General features: G+C 33.5%; 1 protein-coding gene across 4 annotated transcripts in view; it reads right to left on the bottom strand.

Moving 5' to 3' along the window:
* Nucleotides 1-12035, bottom strand: part of LOC111512093 (tetratricopeptide repeat protein 21B) — a 39331-nt gene extending 27296 nt beyond the window's left edge. The window contains exons 1-4 of one of the 4 annotated variants that reach the window (XM_074172953.1): nucleotides 11844-12035; nucleotides 10505-10767; nucleotides 7642-8812; nucleotides 2118-2712 (exon numbers count right to left, since the gene is read on the bottom strand). In XM_074172953.1, the coding sequence (XP_074029054.1) occupies nucleotides 2118-2712; nucleotides 7642-8690 (1644 nt within the window). In that variant the 5' untranslated portion in view covers nucleotides 8691-8812; nucleotides 10505-10767; nucleotides 11844-12035. The other 3 variants (XM_074172954.1, XM_074172952.1, XR_012464981.1) reach the window with 3 other exon arrangements.
* Nucleotides 12036-12701: the final 666 nt, after the last annotated feature.

Genomic DNA, 12701 nt, shown 5'->3' with positions numbered 1-12701 from the left:
CCCATGCATCAGCTTAGCCCTATGTGGCTTTTATGTGGATTTTCCGATCCAACTCGGTCACAGATTTGTGATCGAAAACAAAACCAAGTTCATCGTCCCGACACTAAAAAGAAATGTTCCAGTTCTTTTTTTTCTCGTGGTTGCAGATCATACAGAGAAGATACAAACTCCTGATAACTTTGAACACCTCAAACCCAAAAGTTCACGACCTTCCTATTGTCGGGGAAAGTATAACCGTGAAACGGACGATTTCTGTTACAAACTCTTATGAAGGTACATCATTTTTCGGGTTGAAAAATGATGTACCTTATCGAGTTGATATAGCTCCTACTGAGTCCATTTCACTACTCCAAATGAGTAGAGTAAAATTGGAACGGCAAGCATAGTCGTAGCAGCAACCTTGTTCTTTCCAGTTCCGATGACAAGATAAGTCAGAGTTTGTGTTGATTACTTTCCGCGGAGAGAGGTCTTCACTGAGGTCACCTCTTGTGACTGGCGGTGTTCTACCCTGAAGTAAGAATACGTCTCTCTGGCATCCAGATGGTACAAGATATTACTATCTACCAGGTGTACCTCCTCTCCGTAATCCCGCATCTTCCTTTTTTGAGATGGACTGTTGCACATTTGTCTATCCCAAATTTCATTCCAATACCCTTAAGGACTAATGGAGATAATTTTCTCCAGAGGATTAAGTTCAAGATCATCTATAAAAAGCAAATGCATGACCTTATAACTCAGTTTCCGGGGGTACCACAGTTGTATCTTCGAATACGTCTGAGCGCAACATATAATGGCAACAGTGAGATGCAAAAAGGAAAAGGACTGAGGGAATCGCCCAGAAATACAACACTTCTGAAAGTGACCCGCTACGTTTAGACTCTTGTATGAGTAAATGTTATGGTAAAGGAAGTCATTCAGAGCGGTATCAGTTGTTCAAGGAGTCTCACTATTTTTTCGGGTACCCCAAGGCATCTCAACAAACGCAGGATGAGCTCATGCGATGTTATATCGATCCAGGCCACGGAAAAGTTACGCTTATACTGTACCGAGTGCTGCGTTACACATCTGTCGATGAACATGTTCTCCTCTTTTACCCTCTTTGCTCATATATCCGTTCCAATACTTGGTCAATTGCGGAGAGTATTCGGGTGTATAAAATGCTCGTAAGCAACTTATACCACGAGTTCAAACATTTTATAGCTCTCTAGCCAATTTCTACCAAGGAAGGTACGGTGATAGCAAAACGCGTCCAGAAATAAAAAATGACTTAAAAATTGTTTCATGATTATCATGTATAGTGTTATTAATTTTCATCAAGTGATGGGTCAGTCCATTCATAATCTTAGGAATCCACAAATCTCCACTCTTAGGAATAAGAACGGTCCACCTTCAACAAACCAATCCGGAATCTGCTGCTCTCCCTCCAACCATTAATTGAAAACTCTGCCCAGATGGCGATGGACACTTGGTAGTTTTTTCACCAATATATATATATATATATATATATATATATATATATATATATATATATATATATATATATTCAGTTTGTCTAGGCCAGAAGCACCAAAGTTTTTTGAACCCACAAGGGCTAGAGTCTCCAATTATAAATATACCTCCAGATTATTACCGGTCGACGGATTATCTAGAACCCGTGGAGGCGTTTGGAACAAGCGAATGGGTTTCTCGCGGAACTTGATGTTTTCCGCAATATTTCTCGCTCGCTTAACTAGTGACTTTTTAGCAGCCACTAGCACTCGTATCCTATCAAGACAATGCTGCTTGGTGATCAGCAGCACGGTTATACGGCGCGGTTATACGGCACGGCAGATATGAAAGGTTTGTTGGCCGCCCTGTAGCCCATCACACATTGGATACGAGACGCGTGTTGTTTCGTCCACTTGGTCTTAGCTTCCATACTCGTAGTTCAATCTCCTGGGACGCAAAGAAGGGACTTCCGAACCGCAAGCTAGGGATTCCATCCTCTTGATTCGGAAATTATGTTATTTCAGTTATGACCTGTTTGAATTTGAATAAGTACCTACGTAATCAATATGGTGGAGTCCAAAATATATCTTCAATCATTTTTATATAATACTAAAATGAAAGTCACTCACTTCTAAGCTTTGGATTGCTCTCTCAAACATTCCATGCTTCACTTGGATTTGAGCCATAAGTAACTGTGCATCACTATTTGGATTGGCAGTATTTCCTTGAAGCTTTTCTAGAGTAGTCAGAGCATTTTTATCGTCTCCTTTCATATACTGAATCTTCGCTAGCAGATACAGAGCTTCCATCAAACCTGGACATACTCTCGATATTATATTCAAAACTTCTGATACCACATCAATAACATTCTTCCATGAAGTTTTTGACAATGAAATATGTTGAAAGCATTCTTTGATTATTTCCATTGAGAAACTAGGATCCAGAATTAACAGATATTTATCAGAGAAAGGGCAATTCTTCAACAGTAATATTTTATTTTCGAAAATCCTAATGAGATATTTCAGAGCCTCCTCAGAGTCGTTACTAATTTTAGCTTGCAAAAAATGCAGTATAGGCGATCCTTGAGCATCTTTCATTTCTAAAAGAAAATCTATTTGTTCCTTGAGTTGATGTGTGTTTCCATTCTCAGCCAGTTCACATAGTGATAATCCAAGAAGAGCATCCAATGAAGTTTCGTCAATTTTTGTAGCATTTTTGAAATACCTGAAGATAAAAATCATTGGTAGTGATTTCAAATGTTCAAGAAAATCATGATGGATTATCATTCATTTTCATTGAGGATCAAAATTCAAAATTCCCATAATGGACCAAAAAAGTGAAAATATATAATTTTTTAATTAGGTACATCCCACCAAATTTCTGATGATTATACAGAAAGATTCATCCGAAAAATTTCTTAAAACGCATAAGGAAAAATGAATGAAGGTTTTCAATAAATTATAAGTTTGATAAGTTTTCAGCCTACGACAGATGCAGAAAAAATTTGAAAGGTTAAGTCTTTTATCATGTAATATACTGTCCTCTCAATTGAATTATTACAGCAAACCTTCAACCTTCACCAAAACACTTTGACGTGTTTTGGTGCAAATTTTAAACTGATAAATTAAAGTGTATTTGTTTTATACCAAACTTAATTTTTTGCGAAAATATGATACATGTAATTATATTTCACATCATTGTAGAACAGTATTTCAAAATAGGTTTCTTGTCTATTTACCATACTGTAAAATTAAAATCAAATTTATTCCATTGTTGTGTTGTATCGTAATGGTGTATAGACACCATTACGATACAACACGAAACCTTCAGACTAATATTCAAATGTATATCGCCTTATTAGCTCGCTTCATACCACACTCCTAACTAGACTAGCCTCTTTTGACTGTTGGATCACTACCAACAAGCTGTTGGCTGGCGGCGGCCGGCGTTATTATTTTTAGGGGATAATTTACATTTCTCTATTCCCCGAGGTTGTTCGCCCCGAACAACATTCCAAGTGCAATCAACCAATTAGGAAATAATATCTATATAAATCTTAATAATAGCAAACCCCATTTGACTTATTTCTTGATTTCTCCAGGTTGCGTAATACAGTCAAACATGAACTACTCCTGGAAAACTTGTATTGAATATGAGTTAGAGGAGTAGAAAATGACCGAGTTGCCATATGTTTGAATAACCCAGCTCTGATAGTAGTTATTAATTCAGTAAAACACCAACCTGCTTTCATTTCAACTGGAATACGACTAGATTCCATATTGGCCCCATTATTCCTAATTTTATATCAGTGATATTGAACTTTCATGCAATTCTCTACAAAAAACTATAATTTATGCAGACGATACATGTGAAATAATGGCAAAAAATTATCTTCAACAGATTACGATAGCTGCAAATGAAATTGAAGAAAAAATTACAAACTGATACACAAATTATTGGTTGACAGTCAATATAGGAAAAACATACTTGGTGATTATCCAACAGAAAAATATGACTTATGATTTTTCTCCCTCTACTGAGGATCATAAATTTGCAGATAAAGTATAGCAATTTAGGTATTCAGGTTTAACAACTGTCCAAAAATCAGGCTGGGAAGCACATTACTCAGACACATTAATGAACCAACTGTGTATCATGTGTAAGACAACTAGTATCTATGTGTAAGTAACTGTGTAAGGAACAGTATCTATGTATGTATTCAAAACTGATCTACTTTGGACTTGGACCTGGAATTTTACGGTGTCTAATAAGAGTGTCTCTCAAAAAATATATATGAGTTGCTGGTTGACATTACAGATTTTCATGTTGATGCTGCAATATGGACTCTACCCTGCTACTTCTGTCTGTTTAAAAAAATCTGTTTTTCCGTCAACCAGCTGTCGCACCCCTACGAACGACAACCCTCAGAAGTCGAAACTTGTGCGAGCTAAGGATTAACGAGGTCTTACCTTTTAACGTGTGATTCATAACTTTAAATATGAAGTAACATGAAATTCACTATATGAGAAACAATATTGTAAATGAATGTAACTACAGAGGAAATGAAAATATGTGTGCCTTTATCCTGATTATCTTTAGGGCAGGAGTCTGCAGGTTATCAATGTAATAATATTAATATTTGTTCATTTCTCAATTCCAAAAAATATAATTTCTTCACGAAAATATAAAAATACATATACAAGGAAAACGTCATTTGCCGTAAAATATAGATATTATGACAACAGAGAATCTGGAAATCAGAATAAATTAAAATACATCACAAAACTCACACTATTCTCAAAATTAAATAATATCTTTTAAAGCTAAATAAAATGAAGAATACGTTAGAGCAAATTAAAATTAGGAATGAAAGTACCTAAATTATTGGTTGAAAAATTCTTTGAAAGTGTAACAATTTTTTTTGGAGGAAGTAAGCTTTCAACCTACACTAGAAAACTGATATTGCTAGAATCTTTCATCAAGGTGTCCAATTTGTTGAATAATTCATGTCCAAAGTACAGGACATTTTTTTCATATTGAGTAGTTCGATGGGGAGTGGCTATTATAGATCTTTTGATATAGTGGAGTAGTCATGATCTTCACTGTATAAACTTATAGATATTATTGAAGACATAAACAAACACTTCATATACTCTTATTTATAGTCCAGTAAAGTTGGGGATTTTCACTTCTTCAAAGGGATTTATGCATGATTGATACCATGATGCCACTCAAAACCAGCAATAATTCTGATGGCATACTTCTGAAGTATAAAAACTCTCTTGGTAGAACAACAAGAACCTCAGTTGAAAAGTTCCATATCGTAAATGAAAGTGGATACTTGCAGGGGGTTTGTTTGAAGGTGGTTGACAACTTAAGGGGGCTTCTGCGGTGCAGTGATTACTCATAAACCTTAATGCATAACAATTTATTTTTAGTTTTTCACAATGTGAGTAGATATGGAAACTCCATGTGAGTGTATAATCTATAGTGGGACCAAGCATTTTTGCTCTTGGACAGGATACAACTTTAAGATCTTTATTTTCAAAGATAATCATTTGGAGTTCGTAACTTCATTAATATGATTCGATTTACATTGAGTGACAAGTGATTTTTTGTAGGCCAGGTAATTACTCTTTTGAGTTTCAGTTGTTTCGAAATTTTCATATATTAGAAAGAGCAGTGTTCCCAGTACAGATTCCTAAGGAACGCATCGTTTGACTACTATGAACTGACTTAGTGCATCTCAGATTTGTTCTGAATATATAATTTTATCAAGCCTTGAGCAACACCTTGAACTCCAAGTTTTTCCATTTTTAAAATTATTACATCATGATCCACACTCTTGAAAAATATATGAATTATCCGGATATTGGAATTTTGCAGTCAAGAACAAGATGCCCACTGAAATCATATATAATTGTTTAACTGCTCTGACTATTAGTAAAACCATGCTGATTTGAAGAAAGAGGATGATTTGCTGTAAAAAAGGATAGTAATTGATTTTTCATAATGAGCTCAAATAATTTCTCTATAATTATCATATATAATTGGGTCCGCATGTTAATAATAATACACCATGTTATTCAGATAAATTGTTCAAGTAAGTGTCATCTGACACAACAAAACACATGAAATACTTAGAAATCTAGGAACTTGTAGAGAGAGGAAGACAGTGAATATTATTAGAATATGTGAAGGGAGTAGACTCAATGGTCTTCAATAGTAGGCAATCAGCTGCCAGTTATATTAGCAAAATCAAATTGTGTGTGAACAACAAAATTGACATCAACAAATCTGAATTTTAGAAGTTCGGAATTTCATTTTCTGAAAGATAACTTTGTGAAAGCTATTTTTCACGATTTTTTTGGCCGTGGTCTGCAGGTCTGAGTGTACAGGAAACCAACACGCACAGATAGGTACGTGAACAAAAACTCTAATCACCAGCCACAACGAAAGAGAGGGGTAATCAAAACGTTGGTTGAGGGCACGACGGGTCTTCCTGGGGAACTCAATCACCTGAAAAATGGCTTCAATACGAATAAGTACAGCGAAGGAGAATTCGAGCGGGCCATACAACTCAGGAGAGATAATGCCAAAGTAACCCCAGCTAAGTTGGTCAATAAATGTTACAGACCATATTGAAAGAATCATAGAAAAACAATATTTAGGCCAACAAAAGCTATCAGACAAAGTCTAAGGTCAGCTAAGAACCCCAGAGAACCTTTAGCAACACCCGGGGGATAGCGGATTTCTTGTAGCTGCGGGACGGTTTGCATTGGAACCACGAAAAGGAGTGTGGGAACCCGTCTCTATAAACACAAGAGAAATTTTCAACTCGGAAAAACCGACGAGTCAACTGTAGCTGAACAAGCTCTCAACAAAGAAGGCACTCACACTGTCTCATTTGAAGATACAGTAATACTCGATAAAACTAAAAATAATTATCCGAGTGTATAGAGAAGCAATGTAAATTCAAAAACACAGAGATGATTTTAATAGAAAAGAAGAGGCAATGACCATCAATAAAATCTGGCTACCTATCATGACAGGTATACAAACAAAGTCAGGTAATCCAATCAGGAGAAACCACGCCACGCCCACTAATAATAATAATAATATAAAACCCAGAGTCAAATACTAGCATCGTAGTTCGGAATGGGAACTCGAACACCAAAGGGCACCGCGACCATTACCACATCGCCTTCGACAATATTTACCTTAGTACTAGACGAAACGTCTGACATGAAAACCTGTAGACCACCGGCAAAAAAAAACAGAAAATAGCTTTCAAACAGTTATCTCCGGCCGTGAAAGTTTACATTCTTCTCTAAAAGATGGTTGAAATTTAGGAGAATATTATCAAAGTAAATTGATAATGTTGGTCCGAAATTATTTATCACTGAGAAAATATACAAATTATAAAAAAGAAAAAAATTATGACAAAAATAACAATTTAAAACCAAGCTACTTCTTGATGTTTCGATTGTTAATGTCAACAATTGTCTTCGGATAAAATATGCTATGTAAACTTGAAACTTTTTTCAGGCAATGGAAATCTAAACCTTCAACTTTCTCCAAAAAAAAATTGTCTACCCAATATGAAAAGTATCATCAGTCAAAATGTTCTAGTAGGCATTCTGTGAAACTTACCTCAAAGCTTCTTTGATCCTTCCTCTTTTTAAAGCATGATGTCCCATCTCAACAATAATAACAGCATTTTCTGGGTTGTGCTGTACAGCCACCTCCAATACTTTACTAGTTTCTGATAGTATTTGATCGTTTTTTCTACATATTTTACCAAAAAGATGAACAACCTCTAACATTAGTTGAATATTTCCAGATTCAGTTGATTCCATAATGGTTAAAAATGTTTTCATTTCATTCAAAGCTTCTGCATAATCTTCTAAACGACACATCAGAATCATTACATACAATTTCTTGATATGCAAATTCTTATTATCAATAGATGAAACTCTATTAATTGTCTCGATTGCTTGATCCCAGTCCAAAGCAGCAATCTGTATGCGTATTTTTTGTAACAGTGGCAAATTGGTTTGATTGTAACGAACTAGAGCTTTATTAATTGTATTCAATGCTTCGTTGTTATCCTTTTGAAGTAAATAACATTCGGTAAGTCCTATAACTGTAGTTAAATTTCTTGGATTTTGCATCAAAGAGTTCTGAAATATATCTTTGATACCATCAACGGATTTTTTCCCATTATCGAGAATTAATAAAATCCACCCTTTCAAAGTTTGACATTCATGTAAAGCACTATCCATATTCAAAGCTTTCTCAATGTAATCAAAGGCCTTTTCAGTTTTTTTGAAACATAGAAGAACAAAGGCTGTATAGTAAAAATCTATTGCCTCAGATGACTTCCGATATTCTTTCATTTTACTATCTAATTTGGTGTATAAATCTTTATTGGTCACTCCAATCAATTTATGGCCATACATTAGGGCTATCGTTACAGCCAGTTTCACCTCATTCTCCATCTGTATTGTTTCTAGATCATGAATTCCTTCTTCAAGTCGATTAACTAGCATTAATGCCAATGCATGATACAAATGATATGAAATATCACCTTTGAATCTGGACATACCTTCCTTTGCAGAAGTAAGCATGTGATTGAACAATTTTTCATGAAAGTAATGAAATATTTTTGATTTCAAATCAATATTTTCTAATTTGTCCATTTTTGAAGTTACAATTTCAACTATTGATGTAAGATTCAGTGTTTGAATTATCTGGTTTTATTTTTCAAGTCATTTACTCTAGAAACATTTACCAATAGATGAATAACCTCATATTTGGAATTCTGAAATACAAACAAATGGTAGTTAGGCAACTGAAATTTTATTGTCTGAATGATTTGATTCACAACAACTATAATTCAAATAACAGATAAGTAACAAATAACAGATTAAATAATAATAGTGCAATAATTTTGTGAAATGATTCAATTATGATCATCCCATGTTTAATAAAAGTGTTCAAGTCAATATCAGTTTTGGAGGAATAATGTTCAATTCAATTATTGTCTCAGGCTCAGGAATCTATTACATAATTTTCATATTTTTTCCCATTCTGAACATGCATTTTCTGCAGAAACTCGCAGGTTAGTTTAAATTTCTTGTTGTTGCTTGCAAGGTAATCAAATATCCTCTGAAATAAAAGATTATATTGAGAAAATCTGCTCAGATATTCCTTTACAATTTCAATAGAAAGTAACTAGGAATTTGTTTTGCATTTCAATGTTACGTCAAAAATAAAAAATGTAAGAGGAGGTAGTTATATTTTGCCATATATTCAACTCTAGTGAAATATTCAAGAATCACTGACCTGAAAAAATATTACAGTTCTCCTTCAAGTTCAATGCAATACTGTTTTTATTTTATTTTTAGATTTACTATAGTTTTTGAGGAAAATGATAAATTTCAATTGAAATTTGGAATTCCATCAGTAACACAAATTCATTTGAATTATCAAGATCAAACAAAAAAAGTTCATAGATGAAAAAATATATCCAATTCCTTCTCCATGATGATATATTCAAAAGATTGTAAATGAGTCGTCCATCGTAGTTATTTTCTTGAAATTTTGGGAATTCAGCACAAAATATAAAAATTTATTAAAAAAAAAAACTTTATTGGCAGCATAATACTAACTTGCCTAGAAGTTTACAATTGAAAAATGAGAATTGAAATTTCTATTTTTTTGCAGTAATCACAAACTCTAATCTTTTGAAAATGTCTGTATAAGACGAAACTGCAGTAACATTAATTACAAATAAAAGTGGTAAAAAACATTAGGTTAGGTTAGGTTAGGTTAGGTTAGGTTAGGTTAGGTTAGGTTTTAAAAAACAAAGCATTGAGCATATGTTATACTCTGAAAACTGTTACGTGTACTTATTATAGTTTTTTCAATAGAATCTATGAAGAATAGAAGATCAGCTAGGTACAATTTGGAATTGAGAAGCTTACCTTGCCTAGATAAAATATGGCTAGACATTTAACATGTGATATGAAATGAAACATTTTCAATGTGTAACATCGTACAGTTAAAATAGCGAACTGGATTAACCAAAACGTTGTGGACTGAGTTGCTGCCAAAGATGATGCCTACTGCCTACTGAGATAACTGATTATTTTTTAAATTTTTGTATGGCCAATTATTAATTCATTTTCTGGCTCAATAAAATTCAAGAAGATATATGTGGATCTCAAAAAGTATTACTACTTTTGAAATTCCCATTCATCCTCTCGATTTTCACTCACCCAGTATAATCTGCACAATTCATTATACACCATAATAATTTTTCCTTCTAATCCAACATCACTTTCAAAACTTAATGAAAACAAATGAATATATATTTGGAGAAATGAAAACATAAATTGAAGTTGAGGACAATAGCAGTTATAAATTTCTTTGCAATTCTTTATGCAACCGTCTGAATAATATATAGTGAATCAAGTATTTCATTGAAAAAGATGGTAAAAAATAAAATTACCTCTGCAAAAATGGAGCCCAGCCCCTGTCCGTGATATTTTTTTGGAATTGAAGTATGAGTCAAATCATACTTGTCACCATTGAGAATCTCATAATTAACTGTGGCAATATCATCTCCGTTCAATGATACCTGTAATGTCTTCGTTGCAACCAGGTCTTGTACTGGATTAATCTTCAGGTTTGATTTTACAGAATAAAATCTTGTAACAGCTCTCATTACTCAAGTATCTGCGGTAAGGCCGATGTAAAAAGGAAATAAATTAACTGAAAAAATTACTGGAATATTTTTTGATAAAATCAATACCTAATCGACACCCAATCTTTTACATTTGTCAAATAATGACTAGTTATGCTTTGTTTGACAAAACCAAAGGCAATAAAAAATATCATATTAAAAATTAATTCGCTAATTACATGTAGTTCCCAAAATTAGTTCTAATGATACAGGTTCATTTCAAAATTATTTTCTATATCCCATACATTTTTCAAATATCTTCAATAAAAAATCAGATGAAAAGTAAAAAATGAGGACTCACTCATACAAGGGCAACACAAAAACCCTAAACTCTTCATAGATTTCATTGTTGGTTCCTTAATAGGAAAACGTAAAAAAAAAACAATGAAACTTAACAGGACTCATAACTGAGAAACATAATAGGGTGAAAAGGGTACCTTACAAAGAGTACAGAGTACACAAAATATATTGTAATTTATTCTTATTTTTCATAAAATATAACCTGAATTCAAACTTTAAACTTTTGAAAAATGTTATGTCACTGTTGAAGCCTCATATTTTTATTTATTTTTATAAGCAATGGTTTTTTACAGGTTAGGCCTAGGTTTCCAAGATCAATTACCTACCTACTAGAATGTATTAGTTGGAAATGCTCATTTCTAGTGTAGTAATTAAATGCACAATTTGAAATGAGCATTATTCAGAATCATACAACTCGAGTTTCAGTTGTAAAAAAATGATTACAATTACAAAATTAGTGAATAACTAAAATACAAGTGTTTCGAGAAAAAAATCATTTCATAGGTAGGACGGCATAACTCATCCTGAAATATGATGAGGGATAGTTAGGAAGGTACTTGTCATGAATACAATGAAAGAAAATTAAATCAATTAAAGGGAATTTTACTTTTCCTCTTCAAAGTGAGATCAATTAATTTAAGATCTTCTGATGGTGAACACTTGATTGGTGTAATGTGCTGAAAAATGGTGTTTCACAGTTTTGGCCTGTGACAAAAATTTCATTTGACTGTCTACCATTTCCCATAAAGGCAAAAAAAATACACAAATTAAGCAAGTCAATAAATGTAAGACAAGGAATACCTACGTTTGAAGTACCTTGGTAAACTCCTAATTTTATTTTTCAAATTTTCAAATAAAAACATGAAAAACTAATGAAAATATAACCTCTAAACCCAACCTACATAACTGCTTTTAATAATTTGAAGAAAGCACCTCTATCACAGATTCAATACAGATGCGAAAGCTTTGATGCCGCCTTTGATGTTCGATGGCTCAAAATTCGTAACCTTGAATATGATGTGTATACCACCTCGATATACACGGAGAAAAAAGTTTGGTTGATTTCAACTTTTTCCTCTGTACATTGAAAAAACATGCTTTCGCTGTTCACAGAAAAAGTGATGGTATTTTTGTGGTACATTATAATGAAATAAAGAAACTCGCATATTGACAAATTTGATTACAGAGATAAGTAGATATCATCAATCAAGTTTAATAGTGAGATTTAATAAAAATTAGGAATATTTTTTAATCATTTTGTATATTTTCTTATTAGTCAGTGGGCTATGCTTGAAGACTGGCAGTGAACAAATTTAAAGAAATGAACTTTAAACGTTCAAGCCAGTCTCGAATATACCTACACAGTAAGTTGAATGGGCTGACGCCTATCCGAAAACAACTTCTCTCCTGGCTAATACCACGAAGGGCGTGGTATAAGCCACTGACAGGCGTCAGTGCAGGAATCTTCACAGTTGATTAGTATCTCGTCCACTAGATTAAGTGACATTTTGTTGTTCGCTCCAACTTAGGAAGAGGAATGAAATACTCTGAAAGAATTATGATTTTCAATTATGGAATATCATTGACTTTAGGTCGATGATAGCACTGATGAGTGGCTAATGAGCCCGAAACCGGTCTGCAAGTGTGCCCGTTCCAAAATTGA

This window comes from Leptinotarsa decemlineata, unplaced genomic scaffold, assembly GCF_025532065.1.
Source record: "Leptinotarsa decemlineata unplaced genomic scaffold, Ldec_3_MD MMD2_tig00000199_RagTag_RagTag, whole genome shotgun sequence".
In the NCBI taxonomy this organism is placed as follows: domain Eukaryota; kingdom Metazoa; phylum Arthropoda; class Insecta; order Coleoptera; family Chrysomelidae; genus Leptinotarsa; species Leptinotarsa decemlineata.
Note: the sequence above shows the minus strand (reverse complement) of the source record. Positions and strands in the feature narration are given on the sequence as shown.